General features: G+C 58.8%; 1 protein-coding gene across 1 annotated transcript; it reads left to right on the top strand.

The window, feature by feature from the left end:
* Positions 1-348: 348 nt before the first annotated feature.
* On the top strand, positions 349-16422 carry LOC119094134 (transmembrane protein fend). Its single transcript, XM_037217209.1, has 8 exons — positions 349-490; positions 5743-5802; positions 9540-9614; positions 12055-12255; positions 12752-13018; positions 14252-14461; positions 16105-16213; positions 16346-16422. The coding sequence occupies exons 1-8, from the start codon at positions 368-370 to the stop codon at positions 16420-16422; spliced, it is 1122 nt and encodes a 373-aa protein (XP_037073104.1). The 5' UTR covers positions 349-367.
* The last annotated feature ends 11140 nt before the right edge of the window (positions 16423-27562 follow it).

Raw genomic sequence — 27562 nt, 5'->3', positions numbered from 1 at the left:
GCGGTCAGGGATGGGAAGACCGCCATTCTTCCGAAACTCCTGCTGCCGACGCCGGTGGCCGGCGACGTTACCGCTCCCCCATCCCCCGTCCACCTCCCCACCTCCGCGCCCGCGCCGTCCACCCCACCCCCAGCCCCAGTCCGGTCAGCCGTCCTGCGTTCTCCCAGCCCTTGCGTTTTTGTCGGGCGGCGGGCGGCGGGCGGCGGGCGGCGGGCGGCGGGCGGCGGCGGCGGGCGGCGGGACGGCGGCCAGCGGCGGTGCCGCGGGCAGGCCCCAGCGCGCGCTCGCCCGGCGCCGGCTCCGGGCACGCTCAGAGCGGGCTCGGCGCGCCGGCTGACGTGTGCGGTGTGGGGAGCTCGCGGACGTCATGTGGAGCTCGGTGGTGACAGCGGCCCTGCTGCTGGCGCTGGCGGCCGTGGCCAGGGCGCGAGGAACTGATGAGGTGGCGGCGCTGACGACGGCTCAGTGCAGAGCGACATGTCTGGACGAGGTGAGACAGGAGGCGTTGGATTGTGTCAGGTTATGGTGGGGTCAAACCCTTGATTGCGATTCGTTCGGGGATGGAGGGGCTTGCGTATTGCGGAAAATTGTGATTGTGATGTTTTTGACGCCTGCAAGTGCATATTGCCTGGCCAGTACCCCACCACAGCCTATTTGTACTCGTACCTATTTGACGTGTTGTACCTGCCATCTAGCTACCTTCGTCAAACCTGTCTGGTGTTATGTGCTGTTCATTGATAATAATTGCCGACACCTTTGGTGAGATGTCATACTAAGAAGCGCTGCATGGAATGGAACAGAATGAACCTGCTGCTTACCAACACTTATGGATAAACAAGCAAGGGTTACGTTCTAACCATTGATACTGACTGGGATGCTGGGCTAGAACGGCACGCACTCTTCCTGGGACAGAACAAGACACATGTTTGGCGAGGCAGAACCAGACACATTCGTTCTGTCTCTGGCGACTCCACGTGATCTTTCCGGCGCCCTCCACTGACTGCAGTGATAGGCCTCGTTCGCTTCATATGGGTTTCTTCTGGGACTATAGCGCTGGCGCGTGCTGTGCAGCCGATTGTCGCCCGTTCCCCGCGCTGGTCATCACACCCGGCTCCGAGTCCGCGCCATCGAGACCCGACGGCGACGGGGCTTCCAACGCCTGTCCGCCGGCTGCCCCTGACGCAAGCAGTAGGGGTCAGTTTGGCCGGCGCTGGAGCGGACCAGTCAGCGGACCAGTCTCTGACCAGACCAGAGAGCTGGCTGCGCAGTCCCCGCTCCGCTCCTGAACCAGAGCCCGCTGTGGGCACTCGTCGCGTGAAGTACGATGGCCCGAGACGCGCGCGGTGCCGGACGCGGCCGACCGGACTCAGCTCTCTGGCTCAGCGCCGAAGCTGTCAGGCGATTTTGAAGCAGTGGACTTCTCCCCGATTTTAAGACTTGATATATTTCGTGTGATTGAGGAGATCATTGCGCGCAATTGGGTGAATGGCGTCCCTAGTGCGGCCTGACGGGTCACCGCTGCCCACCTTACAGTCTCGGTGAGCCGGAAGCGCTCCCCAGCGCCGCGCTCAGTTCACAGACCCCCCCCCCCCCCCTCCCCGGACGCCGTGCGGCCGCGCCCCGAGCGTCACCATTGTCGTCGGACGGGTCCGACCCGGAACGCGTGAGCGGCCGTTTTGCAGGAGTTGTGCGACAATGTCACATCAGGCAGCTCGCACGGCGGCCGACTTGTCCGACAAGTGGCTGCACTGGCGCTGTCGGCGGCCGACCGGTCCGGCCGCCGTCGCGGCTGAACGGCCGCCGACGCGAGCGCGAGGGCTCTAATCTGACGCGGTAGCCTCCCAGCCCACGATTCGCCGCTCCGCCTGCGCGCGCCACGGATCAAGGCGGAGTGCGGCGGATCAAGGCGGAGTGCGGCGCCGCGCGGGAGCTCGCCGATAAGCGAGGAGCGCCGATTCGACCCCGCCGGTCAGACGGCGCTATCGCCGGCTGCAATCGAAGCTCGCTCGAGCTGCTGCGGTCGCCCGGCCCGGCGCGTGGTGCGCAGACCGCTTCCGGGGTGCGTGGTGGGCTGTTCCGCTCCGACCCGGCGCAGATGTCGCCGCGTCACGGCCGCCAGTCTGTACACCCATCACTGATCGTCCGTCCGCCAGCCCGGCTAGGGCGGGAAATGCGGCGGACGGACAGCTCTGCGGCGGCTACGATCAGACTCGATTGCGCTCCCTCGCGGAACGGCGGTGTAGACGCGGGGTCTTATGAGGACCGTCCCAGAGGCCGCTCCACCCCGAGGTGGGGCCCCGACACTCAGTCGCTTGTCCGCGACATCCCTTCAACCGATGTTCGATAGTCGGACTGACGAACAGGCTGGTCATCCCGAACCAGGCCGGGCCCCGGACATTCCCGTCTCAGTCCCTCCCAGGTGTCGGCCACCGGGCGACACTTCCGGCGCGGGTATTTGTCAGCGGCGGGCGGCGTAAACGTCACCGCTCCCGACGGGGGGCCAGCGCGGCCGCCCTTCCCACCGATCCTTGGCCGTCGGTCCGCCAGCTCCACTTCTCCGGCCGCGGCGGCCGACAACAATGAAGCTCCGGGCCGCTCGGGAAGCGCTCCTTTCAGGGCCGCCGCGCGGCGCGCACAGGTGGCCGCGCGGCATTCACGGCGCACGGCCCAATGGGCGGCGGACGCGGCGCGCCACCGGCCGTCGCGCCGGCATCCAGCCGATGCGCGGCCGATGGCGCTAAACGGCAACCGCGCCTTCGAGACTGTACGCGGCCGCTCGGCGAAGCCGTACGGCGCTGCGAGAGCGCCCAACGCTCCCACTACGGGCCCCCGGGCCAGCTGCACTGTGACCGGTCCCAGCAAGATCTGCCGGCATTTTTCCGATCTGCCGCCGGATCGGCACGGAGACGCGCACTTGACCTTGGCTGGTCGTGATCTCGTGCTAATGACTGGCGGCCGGCGGACAGGACGGCGTGTAGATGCGCAGATTGGCCGAGCGGCCGTCTCGAGCGCGGCTTTTTGCACGGCGAAGGACACCGCCGTCGGCCGTATCTGGTGCGACCATCGAGCCGCAGCCGGGGCGGCCCGACTGGGTGCGGGCTCAAGACGTGCGTTCTTGGCCCGCCAGCCCGGCGCCTTTAAGCCGGTGTGGATGCGCCGGCCATCCGCCGGGATTGATGCGAGGCACTCAGAGTCTCGAGGCACAGACGTGCTGGTCACGTTTTGTGGTATTTATTCACTGGAGGAGATGTTGAAGCGTATTGTGTTGCATGCACAGAGTAAGTAACAAGCAGACGCCATGTGCCGATGCCCGAAAGCTAGTGACCTTTGAAAAATGATTATTACAGATCAATAATACGAGCCTGGCTTCAGTTTGGCAACTACCACATCTTCAGCAGTGGTTCAGGCATGGTCAAGAAAGCAGCTCCATGGGTAAAGCTTTAGATCACTTCGGGTGAGAGAAGGGGTTGGACCCTTAATTGCGTCTCGGTTTTCTCCAATATTTGAACAAAATTATTTGGCCACCTCGACCACTAGCAACAAAAAAACCGTTTTTCGATTATAGCAAGCTGGTTTTTACTCAGTCTTTCCCAGTGAATCTGATGAAACTTGGCTTTTGGTTAGTTTGATGAAAAATAAATATGCTGATAATTTTAAGTTGTACCATTTCCTGGCACAGTTCGATCACATCGTGTAGCGGCAGAGCGCCATGCTTGGCAACTAGACATATCGTAACAAGGTGCGGAGACAGCTACTACGTCCAGGTTTTCGCAGTAGGGGATGGCGCAACATGTTTTTCTTAGGAAGACAAGAATAGCACGCCGTCATGTCGGTCACACTTTTTATTTTCAAAGCGTATAACAACGTCGCGTGCCTTAAGTCCACCTATTTGTATATGTACACCCTGAATTTTAGTTGTCGGCACCTATGCGCTTTCACGTTAAGACGTGAAAGGCTGGTGTGATAATATTTAATAAAAGGCTTGGTTAAATATTTTGAATGTGGTTACATTTTGCTGTTTTTTTCTGAAGGAAAACATTCCACTCCATTTACCTCCTCCTCATTCTCGGTCCGACTTTGGGCCTCATTCCTTACTCATAATATAAATATGATTTTGCTGAGATGCGTTACACCCCATGTCCTTAGATAAGACAGCGCATTGGGGCCAGGTCACAATGGGCCATGCGGGTCTTCGGCCGGCTGGATCTCAGAAGGCTACCGCGAAGCGGGCTGGGGACGGAATTGCTAAAACGAATTCCATCTTCGGTGCACATCGAGGTGGCGTTGATGGGCCATGCATGATGGGAGTGCCGCTACTCCTGGTAATCGCGCTGACTGTTATCAGAGACCGTTAGCTTCTTCGCCCACAGCCCTCGGTTATTTTATGGGTCCTTCAGTTGTACGACAACAAGGAAAAGACTGAATCAACTGCTTTCAAATTGAAACATGAAAAACACCGCATGGAAAGCAGGTCGTAAAATTGTGCGTCGCACGACAGCTCGTAAATCAACGGGCATTGAATGGAACAGGTTTCCCCTCCCAACTCCGTTGCGCGGCGCCTGCAACGCGGCACAGGCTCGTATCTCCGTCGTCTGCGCTACGCGGGAGCCCCTCCCGTCGGGAACTGCATTGTGACACAGGGCAGTATACCGGCGCGGCGCCTGAGATACGGCTTGTTGCCGCCGAAGCGCCTCGCCCCATACTCCCCCCCCCCCCCCCCCTCTCCCAGATCGCTGTCCAAACGCTGGCCGGCGCCGGCGCCGCTCCAGGGCTGTATTCTCGGGCGCGAGCAGCGGCGGCGCGGGCGGCCCGTGCTCGGCGCGGGCTTGCCACGCGCGCCGGAGAGAGACGTACGCGGCGCGGTCGGGGTCGCCGCCCGCCGCCATTGTATGGCCGCAGCGGGAGCCGTGCAGGAGCCGCGGGAGCCGCTCCCCGTGCCGTGGAGCCGCGCTGGCCCGGGCTCGGTGCGTTGGCACCGCGCCGCCGCCGGCGTTGCGTGCGCTCCGCTGATTTGATGACGCTGGCCGGCGGCAGCGCAAGCAGCTTCGGAGGCGGGAAGGCGCGCCGTAATTCGCCCCAGATGATATCGCTCGGTCCAACCGGCGTTTTACTGCCGGCCGGCGGCCGCGCCGGCGGCAGGCCGACGCTTCGTCACGCGTTGGAGCGCCGTAAAGGAGCCGAGTCTGGCGTTAAGACCGTCCCACACCGGCCAATGTCCGGCGCGTAGCGTTACGATGCGATGCAGTGCGGAACTGAAAAGTAGCATAACGCTAGAGCTAGTGAGATTCCTCAGCACCCCCATCCCCCCTGGCTGTTTTTCGATGCTCAGCGGTGCGATGCGATGCGAGACGGAACAGCGCTGAAAAGCGCCATAGCAACCAATATCACGCGTACGTTGATATGGACAAACCGCCTGCGACAAAGATCATTTCGTCGAAATAGCAATGTTGTTGGAATGCCTCAATGTTTGACCGAAATTTAGGTTAACATCCGCCAGGAGGCGGCGCACCGTCCCGTCTCACACACATGTGGCTGTGTGGGACGCTTTTTGGAATCTCATTGGCTGTGAAGTTTTCTACTTTTCAGTGCCGTTCCGACTTGCATCACATCGCAACGCCACGCGACAAAAAGTGGCCGTTGTGGGCCAAGCTTTGCCTGGTCCGGGTCGGACTCTGACCGCGCGTAACGAACGCGGTCGCGAAGGCTGCGGCAGGCCGCTGACCGGTGTGCTTTCTATTGCAGCTCACGCTGGAGACGCCGGTGCCTTTCAAGTGGTGCTCGCTGACCAGCGCCTGCCTGACGGTAAGGGGAAGGGCCACGCAGAGGCTGCGGTCGTCCCGTCCCGGCACGCTCGGCTGCGGCGGCGCAGGTGTTGGAGGCGCCAGCGGTGCCGCTCAAGCCTGGCCGACCCCACCGCAGGCCGTCCTCAGCCCTGCTCTCTGGGGCAGATAACCACATGCTTCCTCACCACTTTGGTACTTCTGTGGCAGATAACCACTGGCTGTAGCTCTATTTGATATGATGGACGCATACAGCCAATTCACCCGTCTCTGTCTTACATTGTCCTTGATAATCCAGCCTCGCTCCCCTTCCTTATCATGCAATCTTCTTGAAAATTTTACCGCCTTTTCATTCCGGTCTTCATGGATGTCTATGGCATGCCTTGGACTTGAATAAATTTTATGATATCAAAAAACATCCAATCGACTGACTTTCTCCTTCCGTCACTCGTAGCCGCGGGCTTCGTTCTACCTTTTCCAGCGTCCACTTAAACCCATATTCACTGTTTCCACTTTACTCCGCTCTCTTTTTCTTTCTCTGTCCTTCTTCCCTCTCCTCTCTCTCACCCTCTCTCTCTCTCTCTCTCTCTCTCTCTCTCTCTCTCTCTCTCTCTCTCTCTCTCTCTCTCTCTCTCTCTCTCTCTCTCTCTCTCTCTCTCTCTCTCTCTCTCTCTCTCTCTCTCTCTCTCTCTCTCTCTCTCTCTCTCTCTCTCTCTCTCTCTCTCTCTCTCTCTCTCTCTCTCTCTCTCTCTCTCTCCCTCCTTCGTTTCCTCAGCTATCTGCTTTTTATGGCACCCTTGCCGACACATTACGCGATGGGCGCCATTTGTCACTGCTCACCGACAGAGCTAATTTCATTCGGTGTTGATGAGCTGTAAAATAAGAAATTCCGCGCTCAGATTCGGCTCCAAACCGCCGGCCGGTCAGCTGCCATTAGGCGAAATGAATTAAATTAATCTGGTGGCTTTGTGATAAGGTCTGGGGCCTGTCAGCTGCGAATGCGCTGGCGCCAGTGATGGAGCCCCTGTCCGCGACAGCATCGGGCCCTGTTCTTCAGACGCCGAACCTCCCTCGGCAACCCGATCCTCGGCTTTGGCAGCCTTATCGACGGCAGGGGCGCAGGCCCACCCGTTCTAAAGTGGCGCGCGCCGCCAGCCGGCCGCGGGCGTGCGGGATCGCCAGGGCGCGCGCGCAGGGACGGCCTCGTCTTCCGCTAACGAAATGTGGGTGCAGGCTTTGGGATGCAGTGGGTGTATCTCCGACACAACGTGGTGCTTTAGTCCTAAATTCGTTAACAATCTCTCAATTATGAAACACGTTGTTTTGAAGGGAATGACACCGTCCATCATATTTGACATGTGTTTTATGCTTAATTCGAATGATTTTACACGAGACTGGAAGCAAAGCACGCCTCACCAGCCGTATTCTATATACTGAAGCAATGACGCCTTGTGTTCGGAGATGCCACATTACGGAAACCACACTGTTATGAGGCATACGGGGCCGACCGTCTGGTGCCATAGTCACCAGCGACCTGGTCTAGGCCAATAGCTTTCTCTTGCAGACGCCCATGAACTCCCCAAAATGTGAGAAGACCAAACTCAGGTTTAGTGTCAGTTCTTCCCCTGGAAAAAAAACGCGAATGCATGAACACACATATTCAGGTCATAGTAGTGTGCCTGTACACCAGACGTTACTCCGTGAGTCGGGGTGTCGGACAGTGAGACAGGAGCGCCTGCCTGGCCGCCGCCTGCCCCGCTCTGCGGCCGTCGGGGCGGTGGCGGCTAGCCAGGCGGGCGGGCCGTCTGGGCCGCTGTCTGCCGGGCCGGGCAGGGCCACCGCCGGCCCCCGGCTGCCCGCCCGCCCCCGGGCGGCCGCCGCCGTAAGGGCGACAGTGGCAGGCCGGGCGGTCGGCGAGGCGACCTTCGCAGCGCCGCGGCGGGTCCGGCCGTTAATGAGGGTGGGCGCGGGGTATTGGGCTGGGACGGTGGGGCCGACCCCAGTGCACCCCCGCCCCTCCCGCCCGCCCCGCCCCGCGCTCCTCTCGGTTGGTTATGATAAGAGGAACCGGGTCCCGTGCGTCGTACCACCGGAACAATATTCCGGTGAGGGTTTGTTGACTGGTCGTGACTAACGGGCGCAAGTCCAGAACAAACAACTGGCGACAACAGACGCGAATGACAGTCATTTGGCGATCAGAACGCTATGCGAAACGGCGTCTGATTGCATGAAGGGACGGGTAATTGTAGCCCGTTAGTACAGAGCCTTCAGTGTATGATAACGTGACGCATCCAGAATCTCCTGGACCGGAGTCGGGACGCTCAACGGCGGCGCGAGACGCCGATGGCCCCGGAATCATACAGGCCGAAGGATCAAGGGCACGCCGCTGTTTTGGTAATTAAGCGTCGACGCGTAGTCAGCTTTCAATCCTTCGCGAAGAAAATGACGCAATCAAGTAGATTTCCTAATAATATGGTGCGGATCACTTTTTTCATTTTCGATGTAGCGACATATGCGTTCTACATACCCAATGGTCTCATATCAGAAGTGTGTTCTAGCGGCATATAGTAAAACACGTCATTTTTCACCATAGTTGCCAGAAATGGGCTATTTCTGTTGGCATTAGGCATTTCTTCAGAAAGACGCGGTGCCATCACAATGCATTTTTAGCCGCTGTTCTGTGTGGATAAAACCATTTTCAGAAAGATGCTGCTGTCATTGGACTTCAGTTATCTTGATTTACCGGTTTCTAGAACTAATTCAGCTCTTGTAAAAAAGTGCAATCCCTTTAAAGCCTTAGGAACACGTGCGACCAGAATAATAATAGCTTCAGTGCAGCGTTTTTGGAACGGAAGCCGTCGGGCTGACCAAACAAATATCGATGGCATCTGCTAGCAAATCCTTCCCAATTATGCAAATCTACTTTCCTATTTGTGTTGGTGGCGTAGAGAGCACGGGTGTGACCAAGCTTCATCGAGTAGAACATTTACACAAATTGCTTGCTTATATATTGGTATTAGTAAGCACGTTGACTACTTCAGCCATTTTGCTTCCTTTTTCTTGTTTTGCACAATGTAAGTGTTCGCACATTGTAAGTGATTACTGTTCGCCGTTGTTCATTTTAGTGTTCTGTTGGATTACATAGGATCTAGGTGGAACCCAGGGCTACTAGAGCGAAGGCGGCATCGAGGTCGGACCTTTCTTTGGAGTGACGGACGAGTTGGCAACAGAGCAAAGTGAATAGGAGTTCATTGTCGCCAAAGTAACGTGGCGTTCAGATGGATCACAAACGAAATTAATTGTATGAATCAAACCATGGATCACAAACATTCGCAGGCCCATAGGATGCCTGGATCTATGTACGATATTAACGCTATTGCATGCCGCCAACCAAGTACCAATCACAAAATATTGGTGCCTTTAAACGGCATTCGATCTCTCCAACAGCCGAGTGCGTGCGCTGTGCACCGCACGACCGCGCCTCGGCCGGCCACCCGTGTGCTCCCCTGTGTCGGCCGGCCACCCGTATGCTCCCCTGTGTCGGGCGGCCATCCGTGTGCGCCCCTGTGTCGGCCGGCCACCCGTGTGCGCCCCTGTGTCGGCCGGCCACCCGTGTGCGCCCCTGTGTCGGCCGGCCACCCGTGTGCGCCCCTGTGTCGGCCGGCCACCCGTGTGCGCCCCTGTGCCGGCCGGCCACCCGTGTGCGCCCCTGTGCCGGCCGGGAACCCGGCTGAGGCACGTGCCCGCCTCTGCCGGCAGTGCTGGGACAGGTGTGGCTCGCTGCGCCGCGCCCCTGACGCCCGCCGCTCGGCCTGCCGTCGGCTGCCGTATTGTGTAAGTAGAGCCCGTCACGGCAGCGGCGCCCCCCAGCCGCGCTCGGCGCCTCGGGTAGCGCGACGGCGCGCTCCTCGCTTGTGGTGGGGTAACGTCTGCCGGGGGCGCTGCTCCACTATCAGCTCCCCTGCAGCCGGGAGCGGGCCCACTGCGCTGCTCTTCTGCAATGGGCTCCGATGCAGTTTGCTTGTCGCAACCCTCGCCAGCCGTGAAATTGTCACAGCAGCTGAATCGCCCGCGACGTCGAACTGCTGATTCACGGGTCAGGGACGAAGAATTGCTCCAAAAAGTGGAGTGGGAAACCGTTTTTGAGGCCAGTTATTTTCACGCACTACCATGACGTATCAACTTTCACAGTGTGTGCATGGCATCGGATCGCTAGTGCCCTGCTTCCAATGCCTCGGCACTGACCTGGCTGCCGGGCGGTGGGCGTCGGCGTCCGACGTCCGATCGCTATCGGCCCTGGTCGGCGGCATGACTTACCGCCGTGCAAAAGTGAGAGTGAGCGCAGTGTGGGTTGCGCGGCCGGCTCTGTGCCTGCCGGCGGTCTCTAAATTACGGCCGGGGCCGGCCGACCCGGTGCCCCCCCGGCTCGCCGCCGGCCGGTTGGCACTCGGAGTTGGCCCCCCATTTATTGCCCGTCCGAGCTGCCACTGTCGCTGCCTTCAAGGGCGAGCGGCTGTTGTAATGTCCCGGGATCGGTTTAATTGCTGGCGTCGACACGCGCACGGCACTGTGTGACCCGGCCGGTCAGGGTCGGGTCTCATCGGTGCACGACTCACGGAGCACCGATCTTGGAGCAAGAGAGCCGCACCACAAGAAGGCACCAGAGCTACAGAGTCGGAGTGCGAGACGGCGCCACAGCTACAAAGCCGGAGCACGAGACGGCACGACAGCTACGGAGCCGGAGCACGAGACGGCACCACAGCTACAAAGCCGGAGCACAAGACGGCACGAGAACTACAGAGCCTGAGCGCGAGACGGCGCCACAGCCACAGAGCCAGAGCGCGAGACGGCACCACAGCCACACAGACGGAGCACGAGACGGCACCACAGCCACAGAGCCGGTGCACGAGGCGGTGCCAAGGCCACAGAGCCGGAGCACGAGACGGAACCAGAGCTGCAGAGTCGGAACACGAGACGACACTAGAACTGTAGAGCCGGAGCACGAGACGAAACCAGAGCTGCAGAGCCGGAGCACGAGACGGAACCAGAGATGCAGAGTCGGAACACGAGACGACACTAGAACTGTAGAGCCGGAGCACGAGACGAAACCAGAGCTGCAGAGCCGGAACACGAGACGGAACCAGAGCTGCAGAGCCGGAGCACGAGGCGGCACCAGAGCTACAGAGCCGGGGCACGAGACGGTAGCAGAGCTGCCGAGCCAGAGCACGAGACGGTAACAGAGCTGCAGAGCTGGAGAACGAGGCGGCGCCAGAGCTGCAGAGCTGGAGTACGAGGTAGAGCCAGAGCTGCAGAGCTGGAGTACGAGGTGGAGCCAGAGCTGCAGAGCTGGAGTACGAGGTGGAGCCAGAACTGTGTGGGCGCCGGTTGACCCACGTCGAATGCAGTCAGGCGTTCTCGAAATGACTCTCGCGGCCAAGAAACAAAAGAGGGAATGCAACGAGAGTTTGTCTGTGGTCAAAATCTTGAGGCTCTCTGGTGAATTGTAAATGTTAAGACAGACGCCGTAGTAATCGTTTGCCACGCTAGCAGCTTGCCGATTTTAGATGTGTTCCAATGATTTCATTTCAGTGGGTGCCTAACACAGGGCTTAATGGGATTATATCCGTGCCGTAAATGCGAGCTGTTTGGTTGGTTGCTGTTACGGACCGTTGTTGGAAATCGTGCGCTGCTTTTTTCACACTTCCTTTTTTACGACAATTTTTGTATACCACACTTACGAAGTGCGGCTCGGCAATGAAGCACTGGAGACCAAGGAACATCTATGTAGATACGACTGTCTGTTTTGACCACACATTAGCAAAGATTATTCGAAGCCACCGGGTAAAGTATTATCACATACCACAAAATAACCCCCCTGCAACAAATTCGTTGACACGGAACGTATGTCTGCCCTTCCTCTTACGTCTGGGTCCGCCCGTATCTTATTCTTAAGAAGGATGTAGAGCTTATCTGCACAGATAAGTGCAGGAGAAACCAGACGCAATGCTCTTGACGCCAGTACCAAGATGTAACTCTAAGTTTCCTTACCGCAGCCCGGGGATACGACCCGCTGGGTAAGTTATCACCGCGCACGCGATGCTCGCAAATGCGATTAGCCTCCAAAGGCAGCGGCGAGCGCCATGAGCTTCCAAAGGCAGCAGCCAGCGCCATTAAGCCTCCGGTGCCCTGGCACGGCTGGGACGAGACTTGAGGTCACACGGACGCTGGATAACGCCAGGACGGCGGGCTGACGCGCGCCTCCTGTCGGCCACAGGACGCTGGCTGCCGGCTGGCCTGTCAGTTCCTCGCCGCACCACCGGCGGCGCCACCTCCGCGGTCGCGGCGTCCTCCGCAGCTGGAGCTGAGCGTCGACGGCGGCGAAGTCCGTTGGAGGATGGAGGGGGCCCCGCCGGACAACAGCGTGGTGTACCTGCTGCTGGCGAGGGCCGATGACATCTGGGAGGAGGTTGTGCAGGTGAGACAGACGAAAAGGGCAGTCAGCGCCTCACGCCAGCCGAAGCCGCGGCCAAACCAGAGTCACCCAAATCACAGATGCCTTGATAAGACAAGCCCATGATAATGTACCGTAGCAGTGACTAATTTTGCAGGACCACAGGTCAGGACTTAACGTCGCATAAAATAGGAATCACATGCAGTGAAAACCAAAAGTTGTCTACTGGTTCGATACCCATGCATGTCCCATTATGCAATGAATAGTTATGCAATGCCAAAGTGCAGTATTTGATGTCCACGCCTACGCCCAACATACCAGCTCACCACCCGTAGGCAGTGTGTGGTCCTATGAGGTCGCTGTAGGCAGTGTGTAGCCCGATGAGGCCGAATTTCGAGGACAATTTCGCCCACTGCAGGCCAATTACCGGACAGTGCGCTGAGACGTATCGCTGCCCCTCGCTCGCGACCTCCACCCCATACCTCGTGACCTGACCGCGGCCCGGCCTGACCTGTCTCAGACGCCGGAGCGGAGTGTAGCCGTGAACCAGCTGCCGGCGGGTACGCCGCTGCGCCTACTGGCTGTGGCGCGCTGGGGGCAGCTAGCGGCCGCCGACGCCGTCTTCCAGCCCTCCGAAACCCCGCGACCCTCCGAGGCCGCGGTGTCCTCCGATGCCCGGCGGCCCGCCGAGGTCCCGGAATACTCCGAGGCTCTGGAGTCCCCCGAGGTTCCTCGACGGCCACAGGACGGCGGGCAGCGGCTCGACGCTGAGAGCTTCCATGCCCAGGTACAGCCGGGGACGGGCGAGGTCCAGGCATGTCTGTGGCTCGGTCTGCGTCGTGACGGGGTTGCCTGCAACGTCCGATCTGCGGTCTTCGTCTGCCCGCTGATTTGGTCCACCAAAACCCAACAAACCCGTTCAGACGTCTTCAAATTTGGCCTCAGCAGCTTACAGGTGCATAACGACTTAACGAAAGAGTTTTTGATTCCCTGCCAGTCGGTTACGCGATGGGGCTTCCCTACTTGCCAGGCGAACAACGCGCCGTGTACGCCGCGCACTACTCGGCTCAGTTTGTCATGCAGACAGTTTAAGTCGCGTTGCGCCTTTCACGGGGTAAAACTGTGCCGAGTTCTCGGACCTGAGGACCCGAAGGTCTACCGCGTAAGCGATTAAGTCGATTAGCCGGCTGGCGGCCGCGGAAGGCGGGAGTCGGTGCCGCTTTGGCTGCTAAAATACTGGAAACCTCGCGAGTGTGGCACCGCTGCGTGCTACCGACACAGCTCAGTGAGCCAATCAGCCTTTGCCCAGATGCTTGCACATCACATGTAGCTCTGATTTAGGACCCACGCCATGGGGATTACGCTCGTGCTTTACTCGGGACAGGCCAGGGGCCTCTCCGGTAAGGCTGATCGAGTTACGAAGTCTGGCGCTCTACGTGTCCGCGAGCCCCAGGAGTCCGGCTGTGGGAGACGTCCCGTCGTATACGTGCCCGCGAGCCCCGGCAGTCCGGCTGTGGGAGACGTCCCCGTCGTATACGTGCCCGCGAGCCCCGGCAGTCCGGCTGTGGGAGACGTCCCCGTCGTATACGTGCCCGCGAGCCCCGGCAGTCCGGCTGTGGGAGACGTCCCCGTCGTATGCGTGCCCGCGAGCCTCGGGAGTCCGGCTGTGGGAGACGTCCCCGTCGTATACGTGCCCGCGAGCCTCGGGAGTCCGGCTGTGAGTGACCTCCCCGTCGTGTACGTGCCCGCGAGTCCTGGGAGTCCGGCTGTGGGAGACGTCCCCGTCGTGCGGTGTCAACCGCAACTTCCTCTCGAAATGCTGTGGGCGTGGCTGCTGGAGACGGGTGCCGTTGTGCTGCATGTGCTTTCAGCTCTGCGTGAGACGTCTCTGGGGATGTCGGCCTGACAGGTCCAGGGAGTGTGACCAAGAGCGAGCATGACCCCGGTTCCTCGCCGACCGACAGCGAGAATCGGTCCGTGGAAGACGGTGCGGCGGTCCTAACCACAATCTGCCCGTCAGGTTCCGGCCGTCTGGCCGCTGGAGACCATCTCGTTGGGACGTGTCGACAACATGGTGCTGGCCGAGATCAGCTGGGAGCCCCTGACGCGGGCCCGCACCGAGTACCTCGTGACCTGGGAGGTCAGCGGCGGCGGCATCAAAGGCCACCTCTACACCGATATGACGGCGGTCACACTAAGCTTGTGGCCAGAGTCGGTCTACAAAATTCAGGTGCGTGGGCGCAGGACGACAGCAACGCTGCTCGCCAGTAAATATGAGGGAAGCTTCTCAGGCTCGAGCACCCTCAGGGAGTCTATGCTTCTTAACTTAAGTGTGGGGATGTGGCGGTGGCGTAGAACGAATTGGCGTTACATCCCGGTCACCACCGATCCTTTTCCAGACGCTCTGCACCTATTTATGAACTTTATCAGAACAATGGTTGGCGTTGAGTAAGCGCAATTTACTGGTTTCCTTCTGACAACGCAAGTGGGCACAGTTCTCTTCATGAATGATGGAAGAACAGCTCTTCACCCTAACAGGTCTCGGACAAGTGAACTGTTTTTAATTTTTGTGTTCTGTCTTTCGCCATGATGCTATGAAGTATCATGATGAAAGAACCGGCTGCACTTATTGACTTTCCGTAGTGTTTACAAAAGGACCAGAACATTTTCAGAACTATTAGAGCGGAAAGAGAAACGGTTCTGCGAAGAAAAGTGCCATATAAATCGGTAGAACTTGCTCCATCGGCGCTTACCTAGCCCAAAAGAAAGTCTTGTTGTGAGCCCAATCTCTTACAGTGTTTCAGTGCATTATTTTCATTGAGGGCTCGGTATCGGTGTCGAGTGCAAATGTGTGACACCGTGACCTGTCATCCATTTGCCACCTGAGCCGTCTGTGTCGCGGCCGGGGAGCACGCCGGCTCAACACCGCTGACGTGCCTCAGCCCCCCAGCCCAATGGCGGTTGGCTCGTTCGAGTTAGTGCTCCGCTCAGGTTACCATCATGGCGTTTGTTTTTGTGTCGCGCGGCGAGTGAGTCTGCGCGTGCTCAGCCAAAACAGCGCCGGCTAAATCAGCGTGCGAATACAGAGGGTCTTCTGCACTGACTCCGTGACGGCGGGTAAGAATGCGAATCCTCACATCGCCTGGTCCATTTCTCGGATAAAAACAGTAAGAGAGTAGAAGGCTGCGATCGGCCAGCATTGTGTACCCGAAACTCACTCGGTGTTCTATAGTAATGGCTAAAAGGACGCAAAAGCAGATCGTGATCCGCAGAGTTTCTAATGAGATCATCGCATCATTTCAAGTGGCTTGCATGCAAGCCCTCCAGCCCGCGTGATAGGACGCTCAAAGGGTTCCTTCCTCAACATGTCTTCCCAGAATCCGAGCTAGCGCATCAACATCTCCTAGAAAGTCACCCTAATCCCGGACTTTCCCCTCCCCACTCCCCTCTTCAGTCGTGACCGCGCCCGAACGTGCCGAGATGTGACCGGCTCTCAGGAACTAGGGGTCGGGTGCGGTGTTGGCTGTTCATGCCTGCTCCCTGTCTCGCACTCTTATTCCCGATGAGTTACGATGAGGCGGTTTGCCGACGAGGTCTGACTTAACTGCATTCTAATTGGCGTTATTAAATTTTGCAGCGAGCAATGATGCAGGCGGGTCGATAAATCTCACCTGCCAGATGAAGAAGTGTTATTATTTACATTAGCGAGATTCGGCGCATGCCAGCATTCGACACGCATCGAGACCTCCGTCTAGCAGGCGGAGGTCGCGATGCGCGCCGTTCGCGGCGTGCGACTCCCAGCCCGGCGCGCCGATGAGCTTCCCTCGGCAGCCACCGGTGGCGCTAGTGGGCTGAATCCTCTCCGTCTTGCAGGTCGAGATGATGTCGCCCGGCCTGCCACGCTCCGAACCGCTGGTCATCAGCACGTACAGCGAGGCGGCCGGCCGGCAACCGTCGCCGCCGGCGCCCGTGTCGGCCCAGCGTTGCGCGCTGCTGGCGCTGGCGCTGCTGGCGCTGGCCGCGGCGCTGGCGCTGGTGACGCGCGCGCCGCGCAGCTGCGGCCAGCGCCGGCCGCCGTTGCCCGGCGCCCACTGCGTGTTCGCCGTCTCGTCAGACGTCCAGCAGAAGCCCGTGCCGTCGCCGTTGCTGGAGGCGTCTGTGGCGGTGCGTCACGTTCCAGAGCCGGCGTAGAACTTTCCGTGTGACATCGTGGCCGTGTCTCTGTGTGCTCGTGACGTGTCGGTCCTGCGACAGATGTGCTGCGGGGAGATTGGCATGATGCTGCGGTCGCCTGGTGCTGGAGGAACGTCACGGCCCTCATCAGGAGCCTAGCCATCAGACTGCACACTGTTGTCCCCGCTCCTGGAGATTTGTCTTGTTCCTCGTCTCGCCTCTCGCGTTGTTTCTTTCTTCACGCGTCTCCGCATTGGCGCTCTACTGGTGTCAGTACTGTAAAATCACGAACGTCACCGTTTACGACGCCGGTAATGGTCCAGTTGCCCATTGTCCGTGAGTTGTCTCGCGCGCGTGTCGCCCCTCGGTGAGTTGTCTCGCGCGTGTGTCGCCCTTCCGTGAGTTGTCTCGCGCACGTGTCGCCCTTCCGTGAGTTGTCTCGCGCGCGTTTCGCCCTTCCGTGAGTTGTCTCGCGCGCGTGTCGCCCTTTCGACCCTCTGTGTATTTATCAACACCGCTGGGTGGATCGCCACTGTGCGAATATGGACTGTGATAATGGGTGTTGCGCGACGCTGGCATGCCCTCTGTACAGTGTAAATAACGTTTTTGTAGTTATGTGTGGGAGTTCATGCGTGGTGTTTTTTGTAGTGTAGTTGTGGTGCTTTATGTGTGTCGGAGTTCATGCGTGGTGTTTCTTACCTCGAGATGGTGGGTGTTGTGCGCAGGGACTTGGTGCAGCTGGTGTACAAATATTATGTGTCTAATATACGCAGAGATGGAGAGAGAAAGTCTGCTGTCTCCTTTTCATAATTTAAATTTATGCGCCGAATTTCGCTGATAAGGTGGTAGCTTATGTCATGCTATCATATTTGTCTATTCAATATTTCGAGAAGAGATGCTTGCTGAGCTCTGAAGCTACGTTATCGCTCTACCAGGCCGGCACCCCTCCAAAGACTATGGGATCCACTGAAGAGTCATCAGGGGAGGACTCCATTATTCGTCCGCTGATTGATTTATGACTTGGTCTTCTGGGTGCCATCGCCGGATGGCCGGCCGAAGCTGAGGTCGGGATCAAGGTCGGGTCCGCGTCGGAGAGGAGGGCGCCCCTCGCACGGGTCGGAGTGGAGGGCGGCCCTCGCACGCGTCGGAGTGGAGGACGGCCCTCGCACGGGTCGGAGTGGAGAGCGGCCCTCGCACGGGCCTAACACGGCACGGGTCGCACGGGTCGGCTTCGAAGTCGACTGGGCCGGTCTGCCGCGCTGGAGCGGCGCGGGCGCTGAGGCCGCTCTGCTCCGCCCCCAGATCAGGCCTCCAGATCAGGTGGCAGGCGGGTCGACAGCTGCCGGCCCACCTCACGGAACCGGCGCCGGGGCGTGCGCGAGCCCTCCCCCTCGCCGGCCTGCAGGGCTGATGGCGTGCCGGCACCGGGCGACAGGGGCCCGCCGGCGGCTGAGGCGCTCCGCAGCCGCCGCCGCCGCCGCCGGTCTCATAATCTAATTAACGGCGCGGCGGCGGGTGCGGCGCCCACGGTGGCGTGCAGGTGGCACTCCCCGGCGGCGGCGAGGAGCCGCCGGCCCTGGGAGTGGAGCCTCCGCCGCCGCCGCCGGCCGGCCGTCACCGTGCTGCAGCTACAAACACGCCGGGTTTACAGCGCTGTTAAGTTTAGGGCCCCTCGAGTGCGCGCGACGACTCGGCACAGTTCGTGGCGGACAAAAAGCGCCGTAAAAGTCTCGGTCTGTCGGCGGCTGTTTTAGCCGGGAGGTAGTGCTTCCGGGAAAGGAGGAGCAGCCGCTGAGGTCGGCCAAGTGTGGGCCGACAATGCGGCCAGCAGGCGTCCATCTTTATGGAGGGCTGACGCTGGAGAATTGGGGTGTCAGGTCCATCGAAGTCACGGGCCGTGTCGTCTACAGTGTCTCGAATCGATTTCCTCTAAAATGCCTTGGAAGTCAGTTTAAATTATTTTATAGATTTCGAGAAGAGATGACAACCCCATACCAATCAGGCGCTTCAGTTCGATGGTTTGGAGATTGACTCTAATGCCCCTCCCGGTATCGTCCGAACGAGTTTCTCTCGCGGCGGTCGCTGGACGGGTACCGTAGCGGTCGCGGGACCGGCACCGTAGCGGCCGCTGGACCGGCACTTGCAGCGGCCGGTGGACGGGTACCGCAGCGGCGACTGGACCAGCACCACAGCGGCCGCGGACCTGCAACGCAGCGGCCGCGGACCGGCACCGCAGCGGCCGCGGGACCGGCGCCACAGCGGCCGCGGGACCGGCACCGTAGCGGCCGCTGGACCGGCACTGCAGCGGCCGGTGGACGGGTACCACAGCGGCCGCTGGACCAGCACCACAGCGGCTGCTGGACCGGCGGCCGTAACCGTCGATCGTGTGCAGTCCTCACCACACACGAATGCAGCGAGGCGGAGAGTCTCTGGTCGCAGGCTCCGGCCATGGCGCGAGCCGTGACCGGAGACAGAACGCGGCATCGGTGTGGCAGATCCCTCGCTCTCTCCAGTGCAGTGGTGCCCGAGGCCCGCGAGTCCTGCCTGGCGGCATCACACGAGTCCGGCGTCAGATATGGTAGGCCATTAAACCATTGAACTGGGGTATTGAAATCAGTAATTAAAGTAAGCGCATTAATTTACAGTGCATACTGCGTGTTGCACGGCTATTCCAACAGCGCACGCGCGTACGTTAGTTAGCCAACGCACATAGCCTAGAGTCTTGGCGGAAAAACGCTTAGATGCAAAGTTTTGTTCTGGCAAAGTTTTTTTCGTGGTGCGATAACATTGCGCGGAGTTTTTGCTGCGTGCTCTATCCAGGCACGCGACAGCAGGCAGGGTGGTCATCGCTGCGCCAGATCTCGGCGGGCCGCACCGTCCGGGGCTATACGACTTATTGTTTGTAAAGCATGTAGCATCTACATTACATCTGGCACGGCGCTGGTGGCTGTCGTGTGGACGCCGGTCGAACGCCGAGCAGATATGTGGCGTCTGACACATGCCGACCGTTTCCGCTGCTCACTCCACAGCGGCGGAGCTGATGCGTGGCAAACCGGTGCGTCATCTCAAAGAGTGAGCAAGCTGATGGGGGACGGGCACTAGAGGGGGGGCGGGGGGCACCGGCCACTTTTTGACCGGTGTATACCGCTCAGCTGACGTGCGGTGGTTGCGGGCAGCGCTAATTGTCATCCAGCGGAGCACTGTAGGAGAAAAAGTGCCTGGCCGCCACAGCCTCGCTTTCGCCGAGAACAACCCCGGAGTCGGTGAGCCGTCACTTTGATGTTCGCCGATCTGGTGGTGGCAACACGGCACCTGGCAGGGGGAGGGCGGAGGGGAGAGGCACAGAGCAGCCACGGGCCGAGGGCGTCGGCCAGCGGCGTAAGCCAATCATGTATGCACGGCACAGTTGCCACGTGTGTGTGCAGTACAGGCCATCGACACTGGTAATGTTCAGCGGCGTGTGTGAATGGCGTGTCTCAGAGGTGGTTCAGGTGACCAGGCGTGCTTGGGCGGCCGAGGCGTCTCGGCTGTGAACGCCGCACCTCGCTCGTGAAACAGCGGTTTCTCGCATCAGTGATGCACCGGGCGCGTCCGTTTCCCTTGATTTACTGTCTGTGTTACTGCAGGGAGAGTGCCGCCGACCCATCGCCGTTCGGACGCCGAGCACCTGTGTGCTCAGTGGGAGCTCACCCCGCTTAAAAGCCGCCCCCTTCCAAATGGACGGCGAACTGCTCGATTTGAATATTGGAGTCTAAGCCAAACAGGTCGAGCAAGCAGCGCTAGGAAACGTGATCCACCTTTCGAGCTTGAGCAAACGCGCAGCGAGCGCCCTAATTCGAAAGCAAACAGAACCGGCTTTGTTTTTAACGATAATCGAGTCGAGACAGCCCATGACGCCAGCTGTTGTTTGTCGACTTTGATCGGAGGCTCGGTGTTCAGACGGCGCTGACGGATAGCTTCGTGCCCCTACCGACAGTCGGAGGCGCGAGACCACCCCGGTGGCGGCTGCCTCCCCCTTGGATAGCTTCGTGCCCCTACCGACAGTCGGGGGCGCGAGCCACCCCGGTGGTGGCTGCCGCCCCTTGGATAGCCTCGTGCCCCTACCGACAGTCGAAGGCGCGAGCCACCCCGGTGGCGGCTGCCTCCCCTTGGATAGCTTCGTGCCCCTACCGACAGTCGGAGGCGCGAGACCACCCCGGTGGTGGCTGCCTCCCCCTTGTTAAACGTGCCGTTCTCACCTTGCCGGTCGCGCCGGAAGCAGGACTACTTGCTTCTGAAGCGAACATCGCTTGATGAAAAATGCGAAAGCTGTGATGGCTTTGCACTTAATTTTTATGACCTCTGTAATGCCTGCACAGTTTTGTCCACTCTCCTCCCTCAGAGAGAGATACAACGAGAGAGAGAGAGAGAGAGAGAGAGAGAGGAGAGAGAGAGGAGAGAGAGAGAGAGAGAGAGAGAGAGAGAGAGAGAGAGAGAGAGAGAGAGAGAGAGAGAGAGAGAGAGAGAGAGAGAGAGCCTTATATCACTCTAAAATTGAAAAAGATCGACTAGCAAGTAAAACAAACTCAGCAACTACGTATCGCTCGCATCATATTCGAGCCAGAGCATTGTTTCCATATGGAGAATGATTCCATCGGATCTATTCCATCGGATCTCGCTGCTCGCATCGGCTCCCTCGAAGGGAGGCCTGACTTGGCACGCCTCCCTCCCCGTCCGTTCGAGGAATGACGGCGCGGCGGCCGCTGCCAGCGCGGGCGGCGTCTGTTTCCGCTCAAAGGAGCCGACCAGACAGCCTTTCAAAGACGCGCCGACTCGCCCAGACAAATTCTGGCTCATTGGGCCGAGCCAATGATCCCCCAGACGATTCGGCAAACACGCCGAAATCGCCCACTCTGGGATACACGGAAGTCGGCGTTCACAGTCGGAATAAACGCTGAATCCCCAGCTGCCTTCGCAGGTCTCCAGGCGGCCACCAATCGCCGCCGCCGTGTGTCGTTGGGAGGATCTGCCGACCAGCCCGCTCAAAGGCGGCGGCCAAGTCTAGCGGTGCTAAACCGGAGGGAGCTGACAAACAAGTCTGTCACTGTGGCGAGCGCAGGCGCCCGTCCGCTCTCAATTTGTCGCCACTAAGCCGGCGATTATCCGGGACCACCGCTGTGCTGTCCTGACGTGAGGCTTGGTGCGCCAGGCGTGCTGGCCTCGTCAGCTGCTCCTCTCTCTCTCTCTCTCTCTCTCTCTCTCTCTCTCTCTCTCTCTCTCTCTCTCTCTCTCTCTCTCTCTCTCTCTCTCTCTCTCTCTCTCTCTCTCTCTCTCTCTCTCTCTCTCTCTCTCTCTCTCTCTCTCTCTCTCTCTCTCTCTCCCCCTTTCCCTCTCCCTCTCCCCCTCTCTCTCTCACTCACTCCTCTTCTCTGCCTGCCCCTCCCCCCATCCCCTGCTCGCCAGTCCACGGTCGGATGCTTCTTCGCCTGGTCCGCTGCTGACCGTCTGTTCCGCGGCAGAAGGTCTGCTGGAGAATGAGCTCACTCAGCGTCATGGCCATCGAGGCGGACACGGGCTGCAGGTACGCTGATACACCTCTGCCCACAAAAACAGCCCTCAGCTGGGCTAACAGAGGCTGAAGCTGGGGTGGTCAGGCAGGCGCCATGTGGTGACGGAGGTACCAACGGAGGACTTGTGTGGGCCAACGGGCGCCGTCAGACGGGCGCCATGTCGGGATGGGGTGGGGTGGGAGAGGGGGGGTTGGGGGGGGGGGAATCGGAGCAGCCAGGCGGACAAGCGTGCTGCAGTGAGTGTCGTGGTGTCGAAGAGAGTCCATACACGGTGAATATTGGCTGCGTATTTGCAGCGGTTGTAGCGTGCGCCGGTGTAGCTCCCATACAAGCACGGTTAGGAGCCATATATTGACCAACGCAGCTTTCAGCCAGATGTCGCCATGCGAGAGCTATTCATTACCTCATCTGAATGACTAAAACTCTGACGGTGACACCCACGTTGTGTGCTTGGTCTTGCATTCTCATTGCTTATTTCATCCATTCACGACATTGTTGTGAATGGGCTGCAGTTGTTGGTCTCGTTGCAGTCGATCGTCCAAGGGTCTCTTTACAAATCGCCCCGTTGTAAAAACAAAGAAAAAGAATAAGAGTTGCTGCCGCTCAGCAAGATCATTCGTCATGGCAAGCTGAGCTTGGTCGAGTACTGTGGTAGCTTACGGCCACCCCGTCATCGGCAAGGTAAATACCAAGCAGGCTATGTCGTCATGTGATATGCAGAAACAGACGGCAGTCGCCATCATCGAGCTCAGGTTTATGCGTACCATTCAAGAGGCAAAATCCCGTCTCATCGGTGATATCCTCACTGTAAATGCGGGCATCAAACTGAGAAGAAGCAAGCGGCCTTATCGTCCATATCACCTTCATCTGTTTCTTGGGCGTGAACGGTAAGGCACAATTACCAAGCGTAACGCATTTCTTAATGAGGCATTCGCGCAACGGCTCCGAAGGAATTCGCTCGCTCCCCAGCTGTCGACATTCCACGGCTGCAATTTACCGAGGTCTGCCACGAAAACTGACGTCTCACTGCAGACATTCCATGGGGCTCATTAGGATCACGTGCGAGATCATGCGCAATGGCTTCGAGCAGGGATGGGGGGGGGGGAGGGGGGGATTTGTCGTGTTGTCCAGTAACTGACGCACTTTTAAATGATGCTGAATAATAGATTATTGCCAGTGCTCGCTTCTCTGTTTGTGTCTCTGCTTCTCGTCTATCTGTTATTTCAAAGAACGTCTATTAGAGCTCGGTGAAAGATTATGAAGCAACTATTACTTAACCAACAATGATTTTTTCATCTTCACAGGGCATTTCCAACTGAGCTACCAGTATTAGAAGTTGCAATCAACATGCATAAAACCATCAGATCCGCCAGCAAAAATGCAATTTTGATTACTTAAATTCGTCTGCTGTTCCGAAACAGATCGATGAGTAGGTGACACCCACTCATAAACAATCAGTAAATTGGGTTTGTGCCCAACATTTTCCATGTGACGTATGATCAATGCCCATGTTGGATGAAGCCGGAGCGAACAGAGGGGAACTCACGCACTGAATGACTTGTATTAAAATAACTTCCTTTCCATTCGTCAAATATAACCTCGCTCTCGTTCTTGCTCTGCTACACATGCCAGAGCTACATTCATACAACCAGCACAATTTATTTGAGAGACAGTCCGGAATGATTTACATTCTCAGCTAAGCATGTAGCCGCATATCCGTCCCAGGAACTCTTGGTCCCTATCTTGATACCCTCGGCTTAACCATGCCTGCACTTGACAGAGGTGCATGCAAGGGCTTACAAAATCACATGTCATCCTGACATCCGGGGCTTAAGCAGCACCCCCTATCGCGCCAGTGGTTTTCTCTTGAAGTCCCTTCAGTCCATTTTGACAATGTGTGCCTGAAATCTCGCAATGATAATCCTCACCGATTTGACGAATAAAACCGTCTCCAGAAGGAAGCGAAGTCCGCGAGGCTTGGGTAAGCCTTTAAGCTTGCAACCATTCAGCTGTCCGACGTGGACTTTCTTGACAATTCCGCGGCCGTGCAGACGCACACGCTCATTGTCGTGTTTCTAAACGTTTGACGTCCGCCTTCAGCTCTCCCGACGTCTCGCCCGGCTCCCCGGCCGGACCCAGGTCATTCCCGCTTTGAAAATGACGGCGCGTGACATTCGACAAGGCGATCCTCTGACTTGCAGCGCCGTCGAGTCTCCGGACGCGGCGGTATGTTTGCTCTCGAAGCTGCGCGATGTGGCCCGTCACCACTGCCACCCCCTGCCGGACACGCGGCGCGCGCGGTGAGGCGTGACCCCAAATAATCACCGCTGGATGCAGCTGCCGCGCGACGTCTCCGCTCGGTCCCGAAAAGGAGGCCGCTGTACCGAAACGTGATTTGCATTAATGTGCGGCTACATAAATAGTCTTGCAACAAACTGCGATATGGTGTATCACATTTGGCAAACAGAAGCACCAGTTTACGCGCTGAGCCCGGCATCAGCTCCACGGTAAAAGATAATCGAACTAAGATCATTTCGATGTCTGTTGTGGTATGCTCCCCACAAAGCCACTCAGTCGGCCGCCTCCGAGGAGCATCTAGCATTGAAGCTCCCAAGCAGCTCCGATGCGTGTTTTATGTTAGTGCCTGCAAGCTCCCAAAACAAACCCGAGCCTTGTCGGCTGCGGCTAAGCACACCCATAAAGCACCCGCACAGCCAAAGCGGAGTGCTCAAGCTGCGTCGACGTCTTGCAACGCGGGCATGATTGAATTATTTATGAACAGCCCGGGGAGATTTATCCGACTTTGCACCTGGGTTTACAACGCACAGGCCCGCTTTGTGGGCGGATTTTACGCCCACGGAGTGGCATAAAGTGGCCGATTGTTTTGATGGCGCCGCGCGCCGCGGTGCGGCTGGTGGCACGGCCCAGCAGCCGGCTGGCGCTCGCTGTCGCGCCGCGGTGCCAGTCTCGGGCCGACTCTGACTCCCGGGAGACGATTAGGACGCGGTGGCGCTTGGCACACCTTAAATACGCCCACTCGAAATCCCCACAAAGCTGCCGGCCTCCTATTTCAGCCTAAACAGCAGGCCGGACCGGGGAAGAAAGGCCGGAGCCGGCCCCCTCCGGGGCAGCCCTCTCCCGGCGCGCCGTAAATTCGCCGATAGAATCGGTGGCCGGCGCTGGCGGTGTTTATGGAAACGGCGAGCGGCGATCGGATGCGATAGGCCTGTGTCGCGCGGCCGGCCGTCCGTCATGACCGCCGGCCAGGTCAGGGGCGACACGCCCGGCCGGCGGGGCACGCCGACGACCTGGGCGGTACTCACTGACGACCGAGCACAGGGCTTCCTGACGACCTGGGCAGGGCTCACTGACGACCGAGCACAGGGCTTCCTTACGGCATGGGGCAGGGCTGGGGCTTGCTGACGACACGTTGCTACGTTCACTGGTGGTCACGGGCAGGATGCACCAGGGGCTCTGTAAATGCGTGGCTGTCGCCGGACTCGCGGACCGCCCGGCACCTAGAATCGCCTTCTGTTGGAGCGGTTCGAGATATCCATCGCTATCTGTGGCCCAGCCCTCTCCAGAACACACAGAATCGTCATCGCCTGGGACACCTTACACGAAAATGTCAGTAATGTATGTGGGACGGTTTTCTATCAAACGCATCATAAATGACGCAAGAAATAGCACGTTGCCCCATAACCCATACTCCGGCACTTGAGCCTGCTTTCTGTTAAAATCAGTGGCAGATGTTAGATGTACAGAGTTTGTGGAAAACGCATGTTTTCTACGGTGCTGAGATGCGTATAAATCAGAACCGCCGCTCTTCACCGCCCGTTTGACCTGATATCTCTACCTCGAAAACAGTCAACTCTGTTGGAATGTCAAAGCCACTCTGTTCCAAAAAGATGCACAGTCTGTTAGAAACTTATTTGATTTAATCATTGCCATTGTCTTCCTTTTCATTGTTTGCTGATGCAATAGCTGTACAATGACAATGACCATTGGAACAAACCGTTTATCAGGCGGGTGAAAGGGTGCTAAGCAAAATCAGCTGTCACCAACTCCATGCACCCTGTGAGCGGGGCGGCAGCCGGGCGAACTAACCACGACTGAAACCGATGTTCGCCCTGACAACACCGCGCGCGTTATAAATTTGATCAGGTGCAGACTGAGACGACAGGAACGTCCTCCGGGGCCGGGCGATAGCATTCACAACAAATGACATAGTTTCAGATAAAATCAGCTAACCACGCCGCCGACAGTTCAGAGTTGAGAGCAGCTGTCGGTCGACAGTTCAGAGCTGAGAGCAGCTGTCGGTCGACAGTTCAGAGCAGCTGTCGGTCGACAGTTCAGAGCAGCTGTCGGTCGACAGTTCAGAGCTGAGAGCAGCTGTCGGTCGACAGTTCAGAGCAGCTGTCGGTCGACAGTTCGGAGCTGAGAGCAGCTGTCGGTCGACAGTTCAGAGTTGAGAGCAGCTGTCGGTCGACAGTTCAGAGCTGAGAGCAGCTGTCGGTCGACAGTTCAGAGTTGAGAGCAGCTGTCGGTCGACAGTTCAGAGTTGAGAGCAGCTGTCGGTCGACAGTTCAGAGTTGAGAGCAGCTGTCGGTCGACAGTTCAGAGCTGAGAGCAGCTGTCGGTCGACAGTTCAGAGTTGAGAGCAGCTGTCGGTCGACAGTTCAGAGCTGAGAGCAGCCGTCGGTCGACAGTTCAGAGTTGAGAGCAGCTGTCGGTCGACAGTTCAGAGTTGAAAGCGGCTGTCGGTCGACAGTTGAGCTTTAGGGGATGAACAGCACGCTCTGCGGCTGATTCCAGGGCAGACCGCCACAAAACACACGAACAGGCTCAAAGCCGACTGGCTCCCACCAGCAGGGCCGGTGCAGCGCCACTCACCGACAGCCGCCTCCGCCGGCGGAGCTGCAGACAGTCGCCTCTGCGGGCCGGTGCCACGACCGTGCGGACCGCCGCGCCCGCCGCCCCGGCGTGCCCCGAGCTATCGGCCGAAACACACACCGGCCCGGACAGATGTGGACCGCGATCGGTCGACACCCGATCAGGGCCGGCCGAAGCATTGGCGGTCCTGTTTATTGCCTCGACCCCTGCAGAGAAACAGGCGGCCAGTGTCGGGTGTCGCGCGTCGATCACAGGTGAGCGTGAACAGCCGCTGCTCGCATTAAACAATCGGAGCGAGTCGAGCGACGCCTCTGAAGTCGGTAGATTAGATCGACACGGCCAGATCGCTGCCATGGCGTCACCCGATGTGGAGCGGTGACAGAGGCGTCCGAGCCGGCAGGCGGCGTCGGCGCGGCTGAAGCTGTAGCGTGCCGGCCAGGTCGCCGGACTAGATTGGCCCCGATCTCGCCAGGACCGGGGCGCGTGAGGTCGGGGTGACGCCCACAGCTCCGCGTGCTCCTCACGCGGCCTGCAAGAGCCGGTACGGCGGCTGACCGACCGAGAGGGGCCGCGTCAGCTTCGCTGAAGAGGAAGACGTCAGGTGTCTGTGCGCTGCCCGAGGTTCGCCACATCCGTCAGCGCCCGGACCTCCCGATCGGGCCATTCTCCAAGCACCAGTCCTAATTGCCGCCAACAGCGCCGAGCCGCGGACCAAT

The sequence above is a fragment of the Pollicipes pollicipes genome, unplaced genomic scaffold, assembly GCF_011947565.3.
Source record: "Pollicipes pollicipes isolate AB1234 unplaced genomic scaffold, Ppol_2.1 Scaffold_4002;HRSCAF=4701_pilon_pilon_pilon, whole genome shotgun sequence".
NCBI lineage: Eukaryota > Metazoa > Arthropoda > Thecostraca > Pollicipedomorpha > Pollicipedidae > Pollicipes > Pollicipes pollicipes.
Note: the sequence above shows the minus strand (reverse complement) of the source record. Positions and strands in the feature narration are given on the sequence as shown.

What these genes read in the sequence shown, in the direction of transcription:
- LOC119094134 (XM_037217209.1), top strand. Translation starts at nt 368, where the DNA reads ATGTGGAGCTCGGTGGTGACAGCGGCCCTGCTGCTGGCGCTGGCGGCC. An exon ending in GAGCGACATGTCTGGACGAG is followed by an intron (nt 491 to 5,742) that starts GTGAGACAGGAG and finishes TTTCTATTGCAG; the next exon opens with CTCACGCTGGAGACGCCGGT. An exon ending in CTGAGAGCTTCCATGCCCAG is followed by an intron (nt 13,019 to 14,251) that starts GTACAGCCGGGG and finishes TCTGCCCGTCAG; the next exon opens with GTTCCGGCCGTCTGGCCGCT.